General features: G+C 44.1%; 3 protein-coding genes across 5 annotated transcripts in view; 1 reads left to right on the top strand and 2 right to left on the bottom strand.

Annotated features, from left to right (window-relative positions):
• Nucleotides 1-696: 696 nt before the first annotated feature.
• LOC108021501 (angiotensin-converting enzyme) lies at nucleotides 697-4641 on the bottom strand. Its single transcript, XM_070994391.1, has 7 exons — nucleotides 4504-4641; nucleotides 3095-3701; nucleotides 2358-2721; nucleotides 1294-1860; nucleotides 1087-1227; nucleotides 853-1025; nucleotides 697-793 (listed from the first exon to the last, which is right to left on the bottom strand). Exons 2-7 carry the CDS (start codon nucleotides 3678-3680, stop codon nucleotides 777-779), a joined length of 1848 nt encoding a protein of 615 aa, XP_070850492.1. The 5' UTR covers nucleotides 3681-3701; nucleotides 4504-4641; the 3' UTR covers nucleotides 697-776.
• A 1894-nt stretch (nucleotides 4642-6535) lies between these two features.
• Nucleotides 6536-12338, top strand: Smg5 (Smg5 nonsense mediated mRNA decay factor). 2 transcript variants are annotated; one of them, XM_017089249.4, is made up of 6 exons: nucleotides 6536-6710; nucleotides 7197-7347; nucleotides 7497-9139; nucleotides 9213-10568; nucleotides 10892-11050; nucleotides 11123-12338. In XM_017089249.4, the coding sequence occupies exons 2-6, from the start codon at nucleotides 7208-7210 to the stop codon at nucleotides 11362-11364; spliced, it is 3540 nt and encodes a 1179-aa protein (XP_016944738.3). In that variant the 5' UTR covers nucleotides 6536-6710; nucleotides 7197-7207; the 3' UTR covers nucleotides 11365-12338. The 2 variants fall into 2 exon arrangements, with proteins under 2 accessions (XP_016944738.3, XP_016944747.3); XM_017089258.4 differs by lacking the exon at nucleotides 6536-6710 and adding an exon at nucleotides 6725-6850.
• Nucleotides 12339-12676: 338 nt separating this feature from the next.
• The window catches only part of CenG1A (Centaurin gamma 1A), a 56441-nt gene continuing 44943 nt past the window's right edge, over nucleotides 12677-24174 (bottom strand). For both annotated transcript variants that reach the window (XM_017082829.4, XM_017082836.4), the window contains exons 2-8: nucleotides 20245-20477; nucleotides 16291-16432; nucleotides 15946-16080; nucleotides 14607-15881; nucleotides 14435-14552; nucleotides 13994-14369; nucleotides 12677-13929 (exon numbers count right to left, since the gene is read on the bottom strand). In XM_017082829.4, coding sequence (XP_016938318.3) covers nucleotides 13606-13929; nucleotides 13994-14369; nucleotides 14435-14552; nucleotides 14607-15881; nucleotides 15946-16080; nucleotides 16291-16432; nucleotides 20245-20477 — 2603 coding nt within the window. In that variant the 3' untranslated portion in view covers nucleotides 12677-13605. The remainder of the gene's footprint in view (nucleotides 13930-13993; nucleotides 14370-14434; nucleotides 14553-14606; nucleotides 15882-15945; nucleotides 16081-16290; nucleotides 16433-20244; nucleotides 20478-24174) is intronic.

Raw genomic sequence — 24174 nt, 5'->3', positions numbered from 1 at the left:
ACATTGTTGAAGCAAACTTGCGCTGCGTAAGAAGCTCAGGAATCTGCATGCCAGTTCATCATCAGCGTTCATCCGGACGGACGGCTCAATCGACTCGGCTAGAGCTATAGGGATGTGATTTCAGAATTATATTCCTTATCTTCGTAAGTAACGAAAATCTATGCCCCCTCTGGCGGCCACAAGCCGCTCAAAACTGTGGCTCCTACAGTTTTCATGATAGAAACAAATTTTAATTGAAATGTATTATTCTCATCAATACCTATCGATTGACCTCCCACAAATTCCCATATCGCTTAAATCTGTCTCTTCGCTGCTTGCATAAATCCATCTCCCTTTTGTTTCCTTCAGCTGAGTAGTGGGTTTCTGATAGTCGAGGTACTCCACTATAGCGTTCTTCCTTATTTCGATTTCTGAAAAACGGAAAGCTCTGTAAATACATTGCTTCCATAAGAACGACTTGCAAGCGAATAAAAACTTTTGCACCCATTCTCGAAGTGTAGATTTTTATTATTTCATTTGGGAATACCTAAAGGCATGCAAAAATTCTTTCAAATCGGTTATAATTATGATAAGGGTTTTGGCCTATAGCGTCCCTTTTGTTTTTGTTTTGTTATAATGAAGTATTTAGTAGGTTGATTGTGCCAAACTTTTGGTTTGTAATTTATATAAAACAAGTACCCTTTAAGTAAAAAGCTGTTTTCAAGATAAGGAAACCAGTAAGGAATTGGGAAACTTTATTGAGCAAAAACTGTGTGGTAACACGGAAATCATTTCAGTTAAGAAGATACACACTCTGAAATAGAAAACAAATTTAATCAGGGTTTCACTATTGTTTATAAAGGGTCAACTTACTATCTGAAGTGGTCCAGCCAATGTGGACATTGTTCTTGATGTTCTCGGCCTCCAGCCAAACGCGCAGGGGCTCAAAGTATTCGGCTATGGCCTTTCCGGACATGATGCGCTCTCCGTTGAAGGCTTCCAGTGCATCGGGCCAGGGTTTCGAGGCGCCCATGGACAGCATGTTGCTAAGGGTTTATATTAAACACATAAAATAGTGCAGAAGAAACTAAATTTTTTTAGACTTACTGGAAAGCAGCTCCAGCCGCAGCACTGCCATAGATGTCGCAGTTATCCAGAGGGAGCTCAGCATTGTTGGCATCGTATTGGCCAGCCTTGATGCAAGCGGACTTGTAGAATTGGAACTGAATGATGAAGGAGACCAGGTACCTGAAGGATATTACCAAAATAAATAATTCGCTTAAGTAAGAAAAACACCAATCATATACTACCAACCTAAGGTACTCGACATCAGCGGATACGTGATATTTTGCCGGGGCATCGAAATCCTTCTCGCTACGGACTACAGGTGGCTCAATGCCGGAGTACTCGTCTCTCAACTTCCAGAAGGCGCAGTTCCAGTTGGCCTTGTCCACTTCTCCGCGGAACAGCGACCAGCGATACTTGTCCATGGTGAAGGCGAACGGCAGGAATACGATCTTGTCCAGGGCGGTGAGGAACAGCTGGTTGATGCGGGCCTCATCATCGCGAACATAGTTCTTCAGCAGGCCGATCTTCTCAAGATGCTTGGGGGTTGAAACGGACAGGGAAAGGACATCCCCGACGGCCTCATGGAATCCAGGATTGGCTCCAGTGCGGTATACGAACGGCTGGTGCTGGTACTGGAGGAAATACTGAATGTGCCCGAGTTCATGGTGGACGGTGAAGAGCTGATCCTGGGTAACCCGGGTGCACTGCTTGATGCGCACATCATCGGTGAGGTAAAAGTCCCAGGCACTGGCGTGGCAAACGAGATCACGGCCATCGGTGGGCTTCTCAATGATCGACTTGTCCCAGAAGTCCCTAGAAAAAATTTAAATTAAAATATGCTTTTAAAAATCTTTACTAGAGCCTTGCAAAAGTTCAATTTGATTTATATCACTTTAAAACTTGAAACAAAAAATGTGAGAAATTTCACATATAAGGTAACTTTCAACCACTCTAAATGTGTAAGTGAACTCTGTAATTTGGAAGTAAACAAAACTAAAACATTTTAGTTTCTTACTAAAATTGGACCAATATCGCTAGCGATGGCGATCAATAGTACATATTTTATGAACATTGGTTATACATCGCAATTTTAACTCCTGATCAAAATGGTATATTTTTTGAAAAAGTATACCAGGTAAAAACATATTATGACCACTGAGACTTTCTTTTGTAAGGCCGTTAATTCTTAATGTCCACATCGATTTTTTTACACGAATTTGTTTGGTTAAAGACTAGAAGCTCCTCGAAGACCAATTTGTATCTTCGTATGTGATTTATCAGGTAAAATTGTTATATTAATCTCTACTTACTGTGGCAACTTGGTGAGGTTCATGGAGGTAAAGAAGTCGTCGCCCATCTGGAACATTTTGAGGGCGGTGTATCCCTGCTTCTCCATCTCTTCACTGACATCGACCAGGGGCTTCTCGGGGAAGGGTGATACAATGTCCGCGATCTCCGACCACTGCTGCGCCCACATGTTGCCCAAAAGGTGCATGGGGATGGGTCCTGTTTCGGAGACAACCGATTCGCCATAGTGTTTGCGCAGGCGGAAGCGCACATAGCCATGGATCTGTTGGTAGAGGGGTCGAATCTCGGCGAAGATGTCCTCCAGTTGCTGCTCAAAGGTCTCGTCCTCGTACTCATCCAACCAAGCCTCGGCGCCAGAGGTGAAGTCTGTTAAAAAAATGTGGTAATTATAGAAAATTTATGTTTGTTTAAAGTATTTCTAAGTTACTTCAAAGTTTTTTTATACACGTAATTATATTCATCTCTCAGATGGCAAATGCACTTTTCGTCTATACTTTTTTGGATGATTACATTTGACAAAAACTAAACAGCCATTAGTTATTCTAAGCGAACGACAACATGCACTGCAATTATACATACCACCCTACAGAAGGTATTATTATTAACGGAGTATTTAAATATAACATCACGTAAGCAATTCGAACGTTATTAAAAAAGTTATGATGGGAAAATAATTTTTTGGAAGTACTATAAAACCTATTACCGTTTTAATGAATGGTTTACAAATGTATCCACTTACTGTTCAGTTTGGCTGCCTTGGTGTTGAGCTCCACGTAGCGCTCGAATTGGGATCGGACGGCGGTTCCGGCCTTGTCGTAGAACTCGCGCCAGTAGTGGGTTAGCTCCTCGTGGTCACGGCTCTTGCTGATGACCTCCTCGATATCCGGGTCGAGAGCCAGGTCGCACTTGGTGTTGTCCTTGTAGTCGCAGACCTTCACCTTGGCGAAATTCGACTCCATGGAGGAGAGCGTTTCGAGTAGTTCGGCATAGTCAGCTTCCGGGAGTGCAGCATACCCCAATTTCGTCAAGGCTTTGAACTGACGCTTGAGGTCCTCCGACTGGAAGGAGCGCCATTGGAACTTGGCGGTGTCACTGGCCACCTCCTTCATGAACTTGGCCAGCTCGGCGGAGATTTCGTTCTTTTTCTTCTCGTTCTCATCGGTGATGTTGGAGCCATAGGCCCAGGCCGCCTCCGTTTCGACATTGGTCCGCTTGGCCAGCTCTTTGTTCAGATTCTGCAGGTACTCCTTGGCCTGAATCTCCTCCTTGACCAACGCTTGGGACACCGCCAGAGTGGCCAGCAGTACCACCAGAAACAGTCTCATATTGAGTTACAACTTTCTCGCCTGGAAGTTATTGTAAGCAATTTTGAATTTTGATTAGGCTCGGTTCAATGCTAATTCTGATGACGTATCTGATATTTCATTGTGTCGACACGAGTCTCTCGCGTAATTGATAAAAGTGTCTTATTTTGGAATGACTCTGGGGTCAGATCGACACGCTTTATACTATATATGTATCTCAATTGATCACATGAATTCCTTACAGTTCGCTTGAATTCACTTCAACTGAACGAGTTTAACAAGAGATAAGATTCCCATTGATTGGGTTTTCGTAACGGATGACAAATCAATTTTTAAAATAAATAGTCAAAATTAAACCTTAAGCTTATCATTTAAGGCGATTGACTCATGTATTTCATTTTATCTAATATCAGATTTACAGAAAATATCTTGAATGCGACCTACACAAATACATGGTGCTATAGCTACAGAGAAAGCAGTAAGCAAACTATCAAGATCATAAATAACCCCGATTAGATCGAATACCCACAGAAAGTCTGTGAGATATTGAAGAATTTATGACCGTGTCCAACGAAATGACTGCGGCAAATACTTATTATGGATTCGAGGGGTGTATTGAAGGATCCAGATAAGATTATCAAGGGATTATAGTGACTCGGAGAATCGAACTTTTGGCTATCAATAGCCATAAACCGCGCAGCAGTCCGCTATGTAATTATGTCATAAAGAGCAAATTAATTGCAATGCTCAATTAAATGCTACTAAAGGTTATTTACAAATCAGCTAATTGCGTTCAACGACTTGTTTCAAGTTCTTAAAACTGTATTTCGAAAGAGAAACTTACGTTGTGCCCGACTATATTTTTCCAACGTATCGAACGTGACCGGTTCGCCAGCGGTCTAAACTAAAACTGAGAAAGGTTGAGCAAGATTGCGTGAGTTTTATAGCCAAGAGCAGAGAAGTCGCTGGAGAATCGACCGGCAATGAGCACTTAAAGAAAAGGTTATATGCAATTTGTACATTAAAACTACAAATTATCCAGCTTTTTTTTATATTCTTCTTCTCTTATAGGGAACCTACAAAAAAGTATTAAATTAAAACATAAGTACATTTTTTTGAAGATTTTAATTTTTTGTCAGTGTTTTCCCTGAGCAAAAGTACTTTAATACCAAAAATTCGCAAGGGAGTCATGCTATTTTCAAACGCTTCAAATTCAGTTTAATTAATCCCCAGAGGCACACATAGAAATTGGTTAAACGATAAGAAATTAAATTTTTAAACATTTGTAGTAAATAAAATGTAATCTCTCCCTTTTTGAAATTGTAATATTTTTTAACGTATTGAATTGACTTTCCAAAAGTTAAAAAGTTGCAATTTAACAAGAGTAAAACCATTTAAAATCTTTAAAAACTCGATATTTTTTATTTATTTATTTTTTTACTTAAAAAATAATGTCTTCATTTATTTGTATATTATCTTAATTATTTTTTTTTAGTGTGACACGTTGGTATCTGTCCCTCGACGTGCCCAACGCAAATCGTGTGTCCAAATGACTCGACGTCGACGAGAGAAATGTCCGATAAACGCGAGCATTATTTATTTTTAATGCGAGATCGGCTTAGTCGCAGCTGAGGCTCCCAGACGGATTGGATTGGAGGTTCTCGACCAGGTAGGAACGAATCGAAGATAAGCCGACATATGGGACATCATTAATATGCTTGACACATTTCTTCACATTTGGAGGCTTCATTGGCCACTTTGAAGGCGCCCTAAAAAAAATGAAAAAGAAAAGTGATAATTTGAAAATTGAAAAATAAACAAATCTTTCTTCGGGTACAGGGAAGCCCTTATAAGTGGCGACCAAAGCTTTTTCCATGCTTAAGATTACTTATTAAATTTGTATATTTTCTCTTTTATTTAGAAGCTGTGTTATGGCTTAATAATGCAGCGAAGAAATACAGAAACATAAATGGATTGGTTGGATTAAAAAATGTTCTTTTATAAATATATTTTCAGATTATTTAGGTTTATAAACTAAAACAATTTTCTTTTATTAATTAATTTTCAAATTATTTAGGTTTAGAAATTTGTATAAATTGAATTGATTTTTTTTCCAATTCCAGAGTGTGATCTTAGCTTTGCCACACACAAAAAACTTTGAGGCAAACTTTACCAATATGACAGTTAGATGGTCTCAACACACCGAATTAAAAATTTGATTAGTGAAATGGTTACTCTCCCAACAACAAAATACACACAGTTAACTATTATATTTAAACAAATTTATACACACGTGAATACTTGGATTAGTTGTTAACCTTTTTCTACAGTTAAATTTAAATACATTGGATTGTGGGCATGGACATAGTTCATAAGTAAAATATGTTCATTGAGCATATTTAAATATGTTTCCACCACATTTGTACTAATTTCAAAATATTTAGAAAATATACATGCATATATGTATGTACCACATAATTTTCTATACTTTTTCTGTACTACCATTTGCAAACACAGTACGTTTTTATTATTTCTTGCGTTATATCTAAAATTGCATAATTTTCCCATAAAAAAAAAATATTTTTGATGGTTGTTAATTAATATAGATTTCAATGTATTTACATAACGAAATTTTTAAATGCTACATACTTTTTAAAATGCCCGCCGATAACAAATGAATCGATACTTCACAGACATCGATAGCTCGTTACCCAACATTGAAAGGTGTAAGAGGAAGTGCACGATCAGATCGCACAAAACGCCGTTCATTTCAAAATATGTCAAACAAACAGCAACAGCTAAATTTTACTTAAAGTATTGGCCGTTACTTTTGTCAAGAACTTAAAACACAAATTTGTTCTGCTCATTCGAACAGCTTTCACGCTTAGAATAGCACATTCAAGGGCATTCCATCATACACCACATGTGGAGCATTTCGCTCTGCGCAGTCTGACCGTGTATGCGCCATTTTGTTGTTCAACAAAGGAAGAGCGAAAACGTGAAATTTTGCAGAACGACACACAAGACAGCAGCAACTGAATCGAATAAAAGGTAATGCAAATCGGTCAGGTAAACAGTAGAGCAACGTCATCCGATTCTACCTGAGTTCAGAATCTCGGAGGGGGCAAAAGTGCATCGGTTATTTCGCAATCGCAACTGCAGTATCGAAAATACCAGAGCAAAAGCAAGAGGTGTGTGTGCGTGTGTGTTTAATTGATTATTCAATAAAACGAAACTACGACATACATACACATATAAACACTCCCACACAGTGAAATACCCTTAATGCGCATGTGTTCGTGTGCGTCACCAGTTGAAACGAAAACAAAAACAGCAACAATAACAACAAGCAACCGTGCAATAAAGTAAAGAAATTTATTTCGAAAAACAATTCGTCAGCAAAAAATTGGGGATCTTGAGGTTGAGAAACAGCTGGAGAATTCCAGCATCTAGTGGGTGTTTGCCCCAGCGTTGCCAGCTGTGTAACATTAATCTGTTTTTTGGATAGTAACATATTCATTTCCTGTAATATCCCAGTACCTCTCGAAATGGAGGCGACACTCAGCTCGGGCGGATCATCGAATGCCTCCAGCGAGTGCGCCATGGATGGCGGGACGAACCGATGTCGGGTCCTGGAGCCCAACAATGGCACCTGCACCCTCAGCCAGGAGGTAAAGGATCTGTACAGGTAAGAGGACCAAAACCACTTTGCAAGTCATGCGGTTACTGTACTTGCCAGGATTCATATATAATCCTGGAAGAATTCATGTATCTGTATGTATGTATCTCCCCAGCAGAAGATACCACTAAATTCCATATCTAACCCGCATCCAACAGATCCCTCTACACCGCCTCCAAGCAACTGGACGACGCCAAGAAGAATGTCCAGACGGTGGGACAGCTGTTCCAGCACGAAATCGAGGAAAAGCGCTCGCTGCTGGTGCAGCTGTGCAAGCAGATCATCTTCAAGGACTACCAGTCGGTGGGCAAGAAGGTGCGCGAGGTGATGTGGCGACGTGGCTACTACGAGTTCATCGCCTTCGTCAAGAAGAGCTGGCACAAGCAGGGCCAGGATGCGGCCACCGCCCAGGAGAACATGCAGAAGCTGGAGCGATTCCTGTGCGCCGGTATCTTCAACTACAAGCGACTCTCGGCACGCATGGAGGAGATTTACGACCTGGACCTTAAGTATTTGATTGATTTTTCCATCATTAGTGATGGCTACATAAGCGACATGATCGGCGAGACCAAGGAGATGTCGCATTCGAGCACTCAGGCCGTGGACAAGAGCCTGGAGGCGGTGTCCTTTGCCCTCGACACCATTCACTCTTCGCTGCTCAGCCTGGGCGATCTACACCGTTATTTCCTCGACTTTCGCATCGACAGCAAGCTCAGTATCAGCAAGGAGCAGGTGGCCAAGTATTATCTGGAGGCCTTTAAGCTCAATCCGGCCATTGGCATGGCCCAGAACCAGTTGGGCACGCTGTACTATGGCCAGAATCATGATTTGGACTCCACTTACCATTACTTATACTCTCTCGTGTGCATCATACCCTTCGAACTGAGCGAGAATAATCTGAACAAGCTGTTTGCCAAGCACACCGAATATCTGGAGCAGATGGATCCCGAGAAGCTGGACTTCAGCATCGAAGACTTCTTCGCCCGATTCTATCTGATAGTAGATATTTTCTTCTTCGACAAGGAGGTGCCGGACTTCAACGCCCTATGCCACTGCGTGCTGATTGATCTTCGCAAGATCCTTTGCTCTCAGCAGCTGCGTGTACCAGAGCCTAGCATTTTCAAAATCGTCTCCATTCTGTTCTTTTGCCTGTCCAAGCTAAAGATGATCAACTCACCAAAAGTCTACTCGCTGCATGCCTTCCTGGTGGCAGCTTGCTCGGATCTTATGGACGCCTGCATCGTCAGCATCGAGCAGACCATCCTGGCTCGTGCCCAAGACAACGAACGATTCCAGGCAGAGTACGAGCAGCGTTTCCAGGAGTTCGATACGGTGGTGCGCAAGTCTCGGAATGAGTACAAGAACTGGCTGGCAGCAGTTGGCGAATGTGAGCGAAAGGACAAGAAGGTGATTCCGCGTCCGCATTCCCTCAAGGACTGCAGCTCTGATTCCCGTGACAGCCAGCACTCCGGCGAGGAGGCGAAGACCCAAGAGGTGGCTGATGTCGACAAGATTGGTGAGGCTGTCTCCACGCGCTCCAGCGACGAGGCCAAGGAGTCGGACCTGAAGACCCCACTCTCCTGCAAGAGCAAGCGCCGAGGAATGCGACTGCGCAGAAGACGACGCAAGATCGCCCAGTCGGACGACAGCTCCTGCTATGACAGCGAGAGCGAACTAGACACTGACTTCTACAGCGACGAGGAGGACTACACAGATCTCAGCTCAAACTTCGACACCGACTTCAGTGACATCGATGCAGCTGATCCTGGCGAGCCATGCGGCGAGGAACACTATGAAGCAGGTAAGACTTAAACAAACAGATTAGATTAAAAAACAGTTATTAATTCGTTCTAACATTTTACATTGCCTTCCAGCTTCTTACATCAAGAAGGAGCGCAAATCTGGTGGCGGTGGAGGAATCGGACTAGTGTACTCCGACAACGAAGACGTTGTCATTGAGGAGGAGAAAATCGTGTATCCCGAGGAGGCAGAGCGAAGATCCAACTCGCAGGAGGTGGACTCCGAAGAGCTGCTCCGTAGCTTCGAGGTTCTGCAGCTGAACTTTAAGAGCGCCGAAGAGGCCCAGACCAAGCCGGTGGAGGGCGTGCAGATTGCCCCGCCGCCTGTCAGCTTCTCGGAGCCGCCCAAAAAGTTGGTGTATCGCAACAAGTACACCAAGATCAATCCCAACATAATCATCGACTGTTTGCACAATGAACCCACCATCAGAGCCCTGAAAATGCTCTTTGACTGGCTACGCATCAACCCGGAGATTCTCATCGGCTGCTACCACTCGAATCCGGAGTTTGTGCACAAGATAATGAAGCTACTCAACTACTGCAACATCGACGTCTTCACCAGGAAGGTTTACTTTGAGCGTGAACTCCTGACCACCGCCAATGTGCGCGACTCCTTGGTCGAGTTATTTGATGTGCGGGCCAATGTTCCCCTCACCGAGGACTTCGCTTTCAAGAATTTTGACATCTTCCAGAGCACCCAGATCACTCTGGACTGGGAAACTATTATCCGGGAGCGCGTTACTCCCCAGGAAGAGTCCATACTCCGTATTTTCAAAATGGTCGACTTTGGCTTTTTCATTTGCAAACAGAAGAAGTTTAACTACAGATTCTGCGTCAAGACACGTCGTTTCACCGAGACCCAGAAAAAGAAACAGCGCGAGGAGAAGAAGGGCGGCGGATCACGTCGTCGCGAGCGTCGTACCGCTCCGAAAACCAACAGAACAAAGCGGAACGAAGGACGCACCCGTCGCTACTCAGATCGCAAGAACGGCATCGTCCGCAAGAGCTACACCAGCAACGAGGAGAAGGACACCGTGGAGGAATGTCGCAAGGTTCCGCGCAAGGGTTACCTACGTAACCGTAATGCCGAGAAGGCGGCTGCGGTCATAGCCAGTGCCACAGGAACCTCTGTAGCCGGCGGAACATCCGCCTCCACCACTACAAACAGCGTCATCGAGAAACTGAATGTACAATCCAGCTCGGGGGCCGATGAGGAGCGCTCGGAGGCCAAGTCGAAGAAGTGTGAGCTCATGGGCAAACTCTGGCTGCAGAACGAGGTGGAGACTTTGGAGGAGGAGCTGAGGGACAGTCCCGCACACGTGGTGATGTCCCCATTCGTTGTGGTCGATTCGAAGGCATTGACCGAATACAATGGCATAGTCAAGTCGTTGGTGAGGACCAAGAAGTGCATTGTCCTCATCCCCAATGCAGGTGAGTGTGCCTACCACAAGGTGGGTCGATTACTTTGACACAAAATCATCGAAGTGGAAAGCAACTTTAGCACAATAGTGTGGAATGTCGCTTAAAAAACTTTAATCTCATAACAATCTAGCGAATTTATTGGGGACTCCCAAAAGTCAAAATATTTTATTATCGTTGCAACGATACAGATATGAATCAGATATTCTTTTTAGCAACCTCATTTTTGTTATTCTTTTTTTTTGCCCTCTTAATTTGTTGTGTTATATTGTGTTAAAACAACCAACGCCCAAGGAGAAATTGCCAGTGCTAATCGAATATCTTTTACTACTTAGTGCTCAATGAGCTGGATGACTTGAAGAAACGCAGCGAGAACGTTCGCCATGTCATCCGTTGGCTGGAACAGGAGTTTAAGCAGGGAAATAGGCACTTGCGTGCCCAGCGCGATAACGAGAGCCAGCCGCTCTCCCTTCTGAAGATATCACGCAAGATGGGTGAGTTTAGCGACATTTTATCGCTATAGAATGTGCTAACTAATGGTCTTTTAATTGCGTTTCCCCGCCCAGATCGTGACGCCTCGGTTTTCCTTCAAATTGCCCAGTTCTGCAATCACCTGGTGGCCAACCATGCCGATCCGCACGTAAGCGAGCTGCAGAAGAGCGTGGTCACGTACTTGTCCGGCGATAATCTGCACGAGAAGAACCGCCAGCAGCAGAACTTCAGCTACACCGGCATCCTGGACTCGATACCCGTCCGCTATGCCCAGATCCAGAGCTTCTACGCCAAATTCAAGGCCCACAAAAAATGAACGGGTCCAAGCGGAGTGGCAACGGTAGCGGGCGCTAAGGCGGCAAAGGCAACTGCAGACCAGATGCAATGCAAGCTAAAAAAAAAAGGGTGCGAGCGTGTTCTCTCTGTACAATCACAAATCGACATGGAGTTCCAAAGTTAACGAAAGCCGTGGACGACGGCAAAACCAAACCAGCAATCGCTGCTGCAGCCTCGGTTGTGGCCGTGTTTCCCCAAAAAAAAACTGAAACTGTTACCATCAGCGGGAGCATGATTCCCCAGCCCAGCCCATGCAGCAACAGCATTGCGAGGAATTTGCTTGTTGTGTTTAGACCAAACTGAAACAAAATACCAATCAAAATCGTTCACTTTCAACTCGATGGCTAAAATGATGACGACCTCCCAGCTAGTGTTAAATGGACAAATGGCAAACACAATACCTACAAACAAAAATGTTATGGAAAAAAATCTAAAAGAAAAAAAACAAACAATTTTTCAAGATAACAGCAGGCGAGGCCTGAGCGGTTCACGGACAGGAGACCTTCGTGGAGCAGCTAGGAGAAGGGAAAGCGGAATGACGGCGACCAGGACGGACAGACATTATAATCCGTTTTATGCTTGATGTACCAATTCGTATTCAAGAATTCGCCTTTCCTGCGGCGAGCTGGACCAAGGATCCAAAACCCGCTCGATCTTTTGTGCAGTTGTGTTTCGTTCTCGGTTTGGCAGACAGAGTAAATTTAAATTTTCACGCTTCTGACTAGGCAATCTGCGTGATCTTCTCTAAAAAAAAACATGGTATATATATATATTAACTTACATTTTAATGCAGTCTTAACTAAAGTCTCTCTTGTGGGACACTCATTGCAATTTCCCGTAAAGAATAAAGGAAAATGCCGCACATATGTAAACAAAATTCTACATCATTTTAAATGTTTCCAAAATTGAAAGCTTGTTAGATTTTGTTTGATAAATAAAGCGCCCGACCACAAATATGTTGTTTTTATAACTGGGGAATTTCTGAAAAAGAAATAATAATAATTACATAAAGCATCAAAAATAATTCTGTAAGTGTTTTAAAATATTTTTTTGTTTTAAGTTCGTAAACTCCCAAATATTAGATAAGATTAGATTATTATCAAAACAAAAGAATCAGATAATAAAAAGTCGCTGTTAAACTAACCCATGTGCTAATTTCACGAAATATTCGGCTAAAATTTTACTCTGAGTTAACTCCATAACTAGAGTCTAATGATGCCCGATTCCCACTGCGTGCCATCCAAAGTTAAAAGCGACAATTTTAAAATGTTTAATAGATTTTTATTGAAGGGTTTTTCTTTTGTTGTGATTTTTGTGTGCTACTTTTCCTTCCAATTAGATTGAGTTTGTCACGTTGTGTGGTTTGTAATTCGTACAAATAGCGTACACAATATAGGGGGGTGTATACATATAGTAATATTTATAGATTGATTTATAACTATTTTGTATAATAGTTTTGAAATACTTTCAAATAAATTTTTGTCTACTCAGATTTTATACCATCAGAAGCTTATTTTCTGCAGTATAATCCGTTAAACGAGTTCTTTTTGTCGGAATTTATATAGCAAAGAATTTTGTGAGTTTGGTTCAGCATAAGCTACATTTTGGGCGTGTTCATTTGTTTAAACCGATTATCAAGCAATTTCAACTATTTATGTATATAATAGATATATGTTCGTGTATGTTGTTTAGCATAAGTTTGTTTTTGGCTTTAATCTTAGATTCATTTCGTTTTTACGTATAATTTGCATCAGCTTTTATCTATTGTTAAGGGTGTATAAGTATGTTTTTCATTTGTCGTGAAGTCTTTTTGCAATCTGCTGATGGTTATCGAGAGTTACAAGGTAATATTACTAAATAATTGTTTTGCAAACGATATAAAAACCTGCACACGATAAAAACAATAATAATAGTAGGTAATACGTAATACGAAAATAATAAATTATACACTTGAGATTACAACAAGACTGTACAGGTTTTTTGTGGCTTACAAACTAAAAAAACTAAAAAACATAAATAAAACTTGTGAATTTCCATTCAACGCTTGCCAAATAATAATAATATAAAACACATTTGCACAACATTCCTAAAACCTAACACACTAAACGCTCTACAAATTTTCCAGGCGAATTTAAACTAATTCCGTTACGAACAACAAAATCTAATGAATTGTACAATTGCTACGAAAATTCACGTTAATCTTATTTAAATTTTAACTAATTCAGATCACACCCGACACGGACTTCTCGTAGGGCGTGCCCAGCGTGTCGCGTCTCCTCGGCAAGGTGCCGCTGGCCGTCAGAGGAGCCGCCTCTGGGCAGCCCAGTCCCTCGAGCAGCTCCACCAGCGCCGTCGTGTCCTCCACATTGTACTGGGGAGCAGGAATGCCACCGTTTGTGGGCGGAGCAGGCGCCGGAATCGTGGTGCCCGCCTGCGCAGCCGCAGCGGCCTTGATCGACTTGGCGGTGGCCAGAGATTGTGCCGCTCGAGCGTAGGCCAGGCAGGTGCGACCCTCGTGATCCGTGTGCTTGATGTTGGCGCCGTTCTGCAAAAAGTAGGAGACACTTATTAATAACCATTCCACTTTTTTTTTTTATCTGTTAACTTACCCAGATGAGCAGCTGTGCTATGGCCAGATTGCCTATGGCACAGGCCAGCAGCAGGGGAGTGCGCACATCCCTGGCGCTCACATTCGCATTGGTCACCTCGGACGGGCAGTTGGCCAAGATCGAAACAATCGACTTGATGTCCGCCCTAATCACAGCCTCGATCAGCTGCTGACCCGGACTCGGGCTGGGATGTGCTGAGGATCCGCTGCCCAGCGGGGTGAGGAACTCCTTGGCCTCGTACTTGCTGCGCACCCATCGCTCCTTCTCCTCGCGACTGGCCTGCGAAGTGGGCTTCACCCGTTGCCTCGTGTTAGATTCCCAAACGGAGTTGGCCAGACTGTTGCCAATGGCCAGCATCACACTGAGATGCGGGGATCTGGTGGTACAGAAAATAACATGTTAGAATGGTTAAAGGAGATTATCATATGTAAGTGAACTTACGGCCAGTCATCCAGGCCCAGAGAGCGAACCTTGGATATATGCGAGCCAAGATTGCGATGCACGCCCGAGCACTCGATGCACATGAGTACGCCCAGGTTCAAGCTAGCCCATTCAGGATCTGGAAAAGTTTATTATTAGCAAAAATAGTAGAAAGAGCTTCGGGTAAACTCACTTGGCGCTCCACAGTCGACGCAGAATCCGTTTCCGGGAACCCGCTGACGGATGGCCAGCATGGCGGCCAGATCCGTGCTGGTGGCCTGTTTGGTCTTGCTGCTCTCGATGCTCTGCAGGCTCTTGAAGATCTCCTGCTCGACGGCCGCCACCCACTCGTCGCGCTCCTCCGAATTGGCTGCCTCGAAGTGCCACTGCTTGGAGTCCAGCGACACGATGTAGAACTCATAGCCATCGTTGTCGTCCGCCTCGTTGGCCTTTACACTGCTGCTCTTCATGCGGCGATGTCGCTTCTTCACATTCGGCGTCTGGGCCTCCAACTTGTTGGCCGTCTCGCCGGCAATGAAAGTCTGCGAATTTGAATTGGACATGGCTATGCCCTCGTCCCCGCTCGTCTGCTGTGAGCTGTTTGACTTCAGCGGCTCCCCACCGGCGCCAGCTGCTCCGGATCCGGCGCCAAGTAGAGAGAGTTTCTCGCTCAGCTTACGCTGATTGTCCTTGGCCAGGGTGAGGCAACCGATGCCATCACTCAGGGTGTTCTGGGCCCTTTGGCCATTGGCCATCAGTGAGCTGGTAAGCGCACTGTTCGTGATGATGCTCTTGGAGCCACGAGGCTTTTGTCCCGGCACCTTCACGGTGACGTACTGCAGCGGGATCTCCTTGCCGTGCACATCGTCCATGTAGTCGTGCAGCGAGGGATGATAGGTGAGCCGGCCGTCGTCGCACAGCGTCACGTACTTCTTCTTCCACTCCTTGTTCAGGGACTTGCTGGAGCGCTTGTACAGGTAGCCCTGTTTGATGGGAATGGACCGTCCACTCCCCAGCTCGCTGCTCTTCGGCTCCTTCTCCTTGTCCGCCTTCTTCGAGGAGGACGGGATGAACAGGTTGGAGCGTCGCCGGCTCTTGCGGCTTGTCGTGGGCGTTGAGGTGGGCGTGGGCAGTTCCTTACCCGGCGGTGGCGCCAGATCGCGTGGATCCCGCAGCTGCACCTGGGAGCAATCGCCCTGCAGCGAACTGGCCGCTCCGGGATTGTATTTGGTGATGTTGTTGTTCTCATTGGTGGTGGAACTGCTTGCCGCTTGCAGGGACCACAGTTTCTGCTCCGCCTGGGCGAAATCCGCGCTCATTCGCAGTGGCAGCTGCTGCTGGCCACGTTGTCCGTTGGTGGATGCCTGGTAAGGAGCCAGTCCCAAGCGATTGCCCTGCGGGGTCGTCGGTCTCGCCGGTTGCACCTGTGGTGGCAAAGGCAAGCGCTGCGAGAGGATCTTTTGACAGGCTGCAAGAGATGAAAGAAATTGTGTTAGCTATTTGGAAATGCGCTTGTTGACTGGGTGACTCACCATCCTGAAAGACACGCTCCACATTCAGGCCATAGGTGGCGCAGGTCTCGTAGTAGGAGCAGCGCTTCAGATCGCTGGCCAATTTCCTGGCGCGGGTGTCGTCGATCACGCGGGGATTGCGCTCACTGATGGCATCTAAAAAGTAGAGAAAGTGTAGTTAATAATAATTACAACAATTGTGAACAAACAGCCATGGGTTATATAAATGTTATGCCGCGGCTCTGCCGAAATGGACAGTATACAACCACTGTTCAATCAATAACTAGTAGATTTAAATCTCTTTTTTAGTAATACTATTACCTAGTAATACTTATTATTATGCAATCTCTAAACTAGTTGACTTACCTTGCGTCCCCACCAATATCATGGGTATTTCCTGGCCATTCCGAAAATGCGCCATTTTCGTGTAGTAGTTGTAGACGGTGTTGAAGCTGCCCTCGTTCTCCAGACTGAACACGAAGATTACCGCATCCACCCAGCCAGCGAACTGTAAGAAAAAGCGAAAAAAACCATGTTATGAGTTAAAATAAGGATAGGGTTGCGTTGGGAAACTGAAAACAAAGAGAGTCCTGCGAAGGCACAGAGCGTTTTGGGACGCGTCGAGTCCTTGACTTTGCGAGGGATTCTGGGGAGGAATGACTTGGATTCGGCATCGACGGGATGGGGAGTAAACAAAATGCGGCGTCTGGCGGAAGCGCGCAAAACAATGGTCATATATAGCCAGTACCTCCTTGTTCGAAGGAGTTTGCTCTGGAGTTGTTTTTGTATTTTAGCCAGGACTCCGAAGGACTCGACACACACACTTGAGAAAGTCGCTAATGAAGCACTTGAAGCCTTCTTTTCACTCCGCTCGCCAGGCAGGCGTGTGTTAAACTTTTTAATGATTTTTGTATGCCCCATACACATACAAACAGTTTGGCAGGATAATGAACTTTTATATGGGATGTAAACAGCCCATTTGCCTTTGCCCGTTTCTGCGCAGGATTCCCATCGAAGGCGAAGCCAGTAACTGGAGTTTTCCAGTTAATATTGATTGACTGTCCTTCGGTCGGAATCAATTAATAATGCAACGCATCGCAGGCATTTACCTGTGACAAAGTGGCTGAATTATTTATGTAACTCTCTCATGGAGGAGTTGTTGCTGGGACTTTCGAGCTCGGTGGTTATCCTGTGTGACAGGAGCAGAAATCCGGCAGCAGTAGTGAAAAAAGCCGCCCGCACGCGACGCCAGTCGACAAACAACTGGCTGCTAGAATGTCCTGGCAACGAGGACACTCGTCTGTGCCCGTGTCTGTGTTTGTGTTTGTGTCTGTGTCTGTGTTGCTGTGTGCATTGTGTTGTGGTGGGTGGTTGGGCTGTCTGCCCCCCAAAAAACCAGCTCCCTTCCACCCCTTGGCGCCGCCATCATTGCCACTTTTTATGATTTGTTGTGAAAATGTATGCAGAGGAAACAGGAAAGCAAAAACGAAGCACCAGCGCAAGGGGGTCGCAAAAAAGTTGCACCAAACGGCGACGAAAGGCTCGAGCTCACACAGATACTCGATAGCAGGGTGTGTGTGTGGGGGGGAGGGGGGTCCTTACTGCACATATGTATGCTGATGACGAAGAAAAACAACTGCAGATGTAAGCAGGACAATGGAGGACACAAAAATAGTTCAACCCTAAAATTAACCGCACAATACTTAACTATTTTTGATAGTACTTCTGAATCTATTTTTAATGTTTATGTTTTAATAAAGTCCGCTTTAAATTTAAATTTAGTCTTCAAAATATAATTTTGATACTAAAGACTATTCCATTTTTAGAGATTCTTTCCTTATCTAATAATACAAGATTTTAAATTTTTATAAAATATAAACTACAATAAACTATGTTATAGTTTTAAGTCAATATTTTTTAAACCTATTTTTCGACGTTAATAATATGTACTTCCTCGTGGCACTGGGATATAATATAACATAAATAATACATTTTTAAGCTTATTAGGGTTAACCTCAATTCTCATTTTATGGTAAACTTTTTAAACGATCCAAGTAATACTTTAAAAATCACTGTCAAAAAGATGTTTTTCATATAACCCACGACTACACTTACAACAAAAAACTTTTATTTGAAACATGTTCCTATCTGCCTGGACGCGAGTGTACACCCCCCCTTTTCGCTGGCTGTAACAATAAGGAATCGACCATTCCTGGTCGTATGCAATATTGTTGTCGCTGTTGTCGTCGTCTCGTGTCTCGTATATGGTAATGATATCCTTCGCTGGGGAAACCGAAAAAAAGCAACTACAAATGCGACAGAGTGGCGACGAGTCGACCATTGAATGAGTGATTTCACCCAAAGTTGGGCGACTGTTTTTCCTGCGAGGGTGGGACTTTCCGGGTTGTTCACATTTTGGGTGGGTTCTCCCTGTAACAGTTGCTTTTGGCGTAACTTTTGTGCCGAGTCCAACACAAATGGGGGTTATTTCGCCTATGAAATATGGGTTTATTATGTTCCATAAAGATGTGACTGACACGAGATGGCCAAGGAAAGTGGTATAAAATTAGTTGATTTTGTGAATTGGAAAGAATTACGATTGTAACGAAAGTGGGAGTTCCAGCGGAGTTTGTGCATTGAAGTGAAAGGGCTGATTGACAGTTTGACATGCAGCGAGCGATAACGATTGTGTAATATGCATTAGGAGAAAGTTGCATCATATTAGAAGTGCAGTGAAGCGGAAAACATTGTTTATAAAATGTGTCACTCCAAGTGGCTCTCAAACTTTAATCGTGATATTGTCAAACTGCAAGAACTTTTGAAGACTCAACGTTCCCTCAAAACCCAGTGGCTCTGAAACTGTAACTCCCAAACTGTTCCCAGCAAACTGTTCCCCGCTACATTTTAAGCCATAATCCTTTGTTATGTTTCCTAACGATAATTTAGGTCAATCATCTGCTTGACTTGCAAAAATTCTCCAAACTTATAATTAAAAAGGATGGAAATAAAAAAAATGCTATTTGAATAAGAATTGCTAACAACGGGATATAGCAAATAGTGAAAGACTGTCAGTCAGCAGGGCTAAGGCAAGGATTATAGGGATATTATTGGGATTTCGAGGGTCGCGTGTCAGGCACATTTTTTATAAGCAACCCCCTAGCTACGGCTAGACCGCCCCTCCCGCCCTTTCGAAAGTCCTGTAAATAGAACCGCAAATAAAAAATGAGCGAGACTAGTGAAAGGCAAAAGCAGCTTAAAATTTATAATCCTCACTTTCACCCTTTAAGCCGCAGGCGCAGAGGGCCTCGGGAACTTTGGAAATTGAGAGCAGGGGTTTGGGGTTGGTAAAATTGCAATTGCGAAAATGCAAATGCAAAAATACAGCACACATATATCAAAGCCGAGGGCCGAACAAAAGCTCCTTGAGCCGCAGAAGCCTCGGGGGAATCAATGAGTCAAGGCCCCGTGTTCAAATGTAAATAGCCCGTGGTTAAGTTGCCTTTAATTACGCTACCCAATCTCGGGCAATGCATATACATGTATGTATTGACAAAAGACGAATTCAATTGCATTCGGATCCGGGGGGCTGGAGGAACTTTTGATTGCCCAAGGGTTGGCAATCTACTAAAAGAGCTCGCCGGCATTGTGTGTATTGTGCTCGAGTATTTTGCACTGGGCAAACTCCATGGCCCTGGGGTCCATCGAGTCCTGGCTGTCGGCCAGGAGATGATGACGATGCCGAGGATGCTGCATCACGTTCTGCCATAATGGCCAACAACCAACAAAAACTAGACACGTTGAAATCGCTTATCTGGCATTGCGACAAAGTCTCGGCTGCCAAAGGTCGAAGTTCGATTGCCAGTGACTCATGCCTTGTGACCCGGCCAAAATTCAACTCCCCAACGTCCAGTCAAGGCAAACTTTGGCGCAAAAAGAGAGAAAAATAGTACTAAAGGAGAATGGAGTGGCCAAAACTTGGATAATTGGTTGCCAGGAACTGTGAATATGTCTGCGGGCCACAAAAGAAAGTTCTGGGCTCGAGTTCTCAGCGTTTCAATCAAATTATATTGATAAATAAAAGCCCAGTAAAGGGCAACTAACCCAACAACAACCCCCGGAAGTGCTCCCAGTTGATCCCACGTTGACCTCGATTCAAATATTTACAAGATGATAAGGGAAAATTTATTTGTCTACGGCACGGGAAACTTTGCCGCCAAAGTGCTACCCCCGGCCAATACATCATTTTACCATTCCCATGAATATTTCATGGCAATGGGGAAAAGCCGAACATAAAAAACAAACCCCAAGGACTCGACTTACCTGCATTTCGGGAGCTCCACCCTCGTCGCGTATGAGCAGCAAGTAGCTCTGGCCGTCGATGAAGACCTCCTTCTTGAAGCGACCGCCCTCGGGCGACTCCTCCTGCATATAGGATCCCGTGAGATAGCGATGCACCAGGGCCGACTTTCCCGAGTTGAGGGAACCAACGATTCCCAGCCTCAAATCTGGCACTGATCGAGAAATCGTCCATTCCTGACTGTTCACAAAGGAATCTGTAAGAAAGCATCAAATCATCATTAGCCAAAGAGTTTTAGTTTCAGTTTGGTGTATAATAAGAAACAAAAAAAAGTTCCCGCAGCGTAATTAGCGATCTCTCGGTAGGGACGAACCCGTTTCCCTTTGACCTACATGTCGCGGCCAAAAGTTTCCAGCTCTCGAGAACCCATCCTCCCATCATTATGCAAATGTATCCTTCGGTAAGGAACACATACATCATCCTTCGAGCGTATGTTTAGCCCTCTAGCATGATTGACAGCACAAATGTTTGCCAGGAAGCTTCCTTTTCAATTTTCGGCAATTGTCTGTAGCTTTCGAGAAAAAAACTTTTAAATTGTCAGCTTGCTCGAACACTTTTCTGATTTAAATTAGCTCATTGTCAAGTCGCAGTCAGTCAATCAGCCTTAAGGTATTCGGGGTTTCAAGGCTACGAAATGGTCCATAAATGGGTAGCTAATTGAAATGCCTGGCAACTTGATATCAAGGCAGGCCAGCTGTTGAGCTTTTGCCGATCCTACAGGGGATCCCTGTGTATACATCACGCCCCATGTTAAACTATCTGCTAAGCCCGGAATGAAAACACCATAAGGTGCCACCATAAATCTTTTCCCAAGAGCAGAGGGCCAAGCCCGAGCCATTAGATTTCCAAGTGCCCACGATCGATTTCACTTCAGGAAGAGGGGATTCCGGGTGGCATACTCCTTTCATTCAACCCAGATCCCGGGGAACTTAGGGTAGAAGGAGTGACAATGGCTGACCATTTGAATGGTTCCTGCTTGCAAGGCAATGATGATTTACTGGATCCAGGCAGAGGGATACGTGAAAATTGCTCTATTATGAGTTGTTAAGAGTTGCTTAAGTAAACACTGAGGACTTCTACCGATGGACAACAACGACAGCGAAAACGACAGGGACATGGCCATAGACACAGACATGGACATGGATATGGATATGGTCTCAAGGGTTTGTCTCAGGGCTGGGAACTTGTTTTCCTGCCGCTTGTTAATCGTCTCAAGGCGATGGAAATGGAAACGGACAGCGGACCAGACAAGTTCAACTGGTTTGCACTCTTGCCTTGCTGACCAGAGCGCAAAATTACAAATTAAAACGAAATAAATATGCCTTTTGTTATATAATACTGGAAACACCGAAATAAATCCGGGCAAGAATTGTTGAAACCAATTGAAAGCGATATGGGCAGAAAAAAATTAGCGCGGTTTTGCAATTTGCATGCCTTTTTTTTTTGAGGAGTACAATGGAAATGGTTTTCGGATCAAAGATGGCGGTATGGACTGGTTCTCGGCGATTCTTTCGAATTGTAACAAATTGCAGGCTACATGGCAGACAATCCCGCCTAATTAATGGCTGGTCATTAGCCTAAAGCGCTTAGGAGTTACAAGCCAGTTACAAATGCGTCTTTAAGTTTGACTAATGATGTCAAATGTCTGACACTGGGCTGGGGGTTAACAATCGCCTGAGGAATTGGAATAGAGCTCGGGTTAGGAATAGGGATCCAGAGCGATCGGCTTATGTGTGAAGTTCAAACCGCCAGCCTCGGGACAACCCCTTCCTTCGATGTAACTACCATCCTATCCCTCGGTGCTTCGTCTTTATCTCTCTTTGGGATCGTAACTCAAACTCATGTCAAATGTCGCCATCGTTGTCAAAATTCCTGAAATAATTACGTATGCAAACTAGCTGGAACCCGAAAGACATTCGATTTCGTAGACTTTCCATTTGCATTTCTTGTTCTAGGCCCAAAAATCAGGGGAGAGAAAGTGTTCGTGTTTGTTGGTCGAAGGGGTTTTATTTCGGTTGGGATTTGTTTTGCCTTTATTTTTGTGAGCTCTGTTTGTTTGTGTTTATACACTCTTGCCATTGAGGCGATAAGAAGGCTTGGGACTTACAGCTCTTGATGTGGGTTAAGCATTTTAATTAGCGAACAATATGAAATATTCATTTTCCTTTCTAGCCTTTCTTCCAAAGTCTGCTCCTCGGAAACATGTTTTCCCAACAAGACACCAGGTGACCTTATGACCCAAAACTTGAAGATATAGATGGCTTAGTTTTATGACTGACAGCAGCTGTAACCGAACTGAACCGAACCGTATAACCCGGCTGAGTTTTATCACCAAGAAGCGTGCCGGGCATCCAAGAAAAATATATACCTCAGTTCTATTTGACCAGGAGGCGCCAAGGATTGGTCGTAAAAATGTTTATATCCATTTAGTTGTTTACGGTAGCCACAACAAGAAGCAGTTAGAAATGTCATCGCCTATACTATTTTACGACCATCCTTTAGTCAAATACAGCTGAAAGTTGTCCGCGAATGGTTGGCAAAACCATAAAACCACAAGGAAATTGATAAAAACATCAAATGGGCCTAGCGTAATCGTTGAATATGATTAGTAAACCTTAAAACCTTAACCTTAAACTAAATAAGCAGCTTGGGGCAGCTGCAATATCCCAACCTTGTGTACAGTTTAAAGCAACCCCGAACCTCAATTTACGCCAATTAGATGCCACAAATGGCAAACAGTTCATGTATGGATGTTTTGATACTTTGGGCATGCCCGTTAATGGTCAAATAATGTGATTTTAATAAGCCATAACCAAAATAAAGGAATATTTTACCATTTGCCTCGCCTTTCATGGAAATATGAATAGCCAGATAGTTGGGATATGAGTTAGGATCACTTGGATACGAGTTGCATATTTGCATTGGCCCACGAAAAACCTACGAAAATATTTAGGTAGGCTGACCGTGTCGACAGTGTCCAGTCCCAAAGATCTGGAGGACAACAGGCAATAAATCTCAGGATCCCCCCACTCTATATGTCTCTCCTCGATTCCCTTCTTTGATTTCATTCTTGGCTGATCTTGGTGTTGGCGTTTCCATAGACCTCCGTCCGGCGTTCTGCACATCTGCTCCAAAGACGAGATTTACTTTCTTTTTGTCCCGCTCGCCGTTTGTATTTGCCCAGAGATCAGTGAAAGAAGATCACGGCGACTGGTGGCAAAGTTGCTGCCAGCAACCAGCAAAAAGTAGCCTACACAAGAATGGTTTTCTTTTCCGATTCTACTGATCCCCTGCCTGCGTCGACCCAACAAAGGTAGGGAAAATTAGCAAAGCCCACAAATGATTCGAGGCAAAAAGGGCGATCGCACAAACAAGATTACCAGAGGAGCTGCTGGCGAAGGAGGAGGATGTTGCAGACAGGAAAAGGTAGCAGAAATAAGGAACGAATAAAGTGAAAGGCAGTCGAATGGTCAAGAGACAGTTGCCAAAAGAAAATAGTTTAGGAATACGGGACATACCTTTTTAATATATCATCTAAAACTGTTTGCTTACTACATATTTAAACAAACTATTTGCTTAGCACTCCCTAAACTAAGCTAAACAGTTGCATTTTCCAATTAATTACAAGTCAAAGCAAACAAAACAATAACTTGTACACCTGAGGGGTAACCCACTCATCCAACTGCTGTCTGTTTTGGAGAGGAGACCCATAGAAAAGTTCTGCACGAATGATTGCGACACTTCAAGGTTCGCCCTGGGGCATCATCATCAGCGTCACGCAACCTGAGATGGGATGGAATACGATGGCATATAGTATGGGATGGCTTGGGTGTGTACCTGAAACTGTATCTGTCAAATCTATATATTATACACTCGCCCAGTGTCACGTGCAG

Source organism: Drosophila suzukii, chromosome 2L (assembly GCF_043229965.1).
Source record: "Drosophila suzukii chromosome 2L, CBGP_Dsuzu_IsoJpt1.0, whole genome shotgun sequence".
NCBI lineage: Eukaryota > Metazoa > Arthropoda > Insecta > Diptera > Drosophilidae > Drosophila > Drosophila suzukii.
The sequence above is the reverse complement of the archived record's forward strand: the minus strand, read 5'-3'. Positions and strand labels throughout refer to the sequence as shown.

What these genes read in the sequence shown, in the direction of transcription:
- LOC108021501 (XM_070994391.1), bottom strand. Translation starts at nt 3,680, where the DNA reads ATGAGACTGTTTCTGGTGGTACTGCTGGCCACTCTGGCGGTGTCCCAA. An exon ending in CAAGGCAGCCAAACTGAACA is followed by an intron (nt 2,722 to 3,094) that starts GTAAGTGGATAC and finishes TTTTTTTAACAG; the next exon opens with ACTTCACCTCTGGCGCCGAG. An exon ending in GCGGCTGGAGCTGCTTTCCA is followed by an intron (nt 1,026 to 1,086) that starts GTAAGTCTAAAA and finishes ATAAACCCTTAG; the next exon opens with CAACATGCTGTCCATGGGCG.
- Smg5 (XM_017089249.4), top strand. Translation starts at nt 7,208, where the DNA reads ATGGAGGCGACACTCAGCTCGGGCGGATCATCGAATGCCTCCAGCGAG. An exon ending in GAGGTAAAGGATCTGTACAG is followed by an intron (nt 7,348 to 7,496) that starts GTAAGAGGACCA and finishes CGCATCCAACAG; the next exon opens with ATCCCTCTACACCGCCTCCA. An exon ending in TGTCCTCATCCCCAATGCAG is followed by an intron (nt 10,569 to 10,891) that starts GTGAGTGTGCCT and finishes TTTACTACTTAG; the next exon opens with TGCTCAATGAGCTGGATGAC.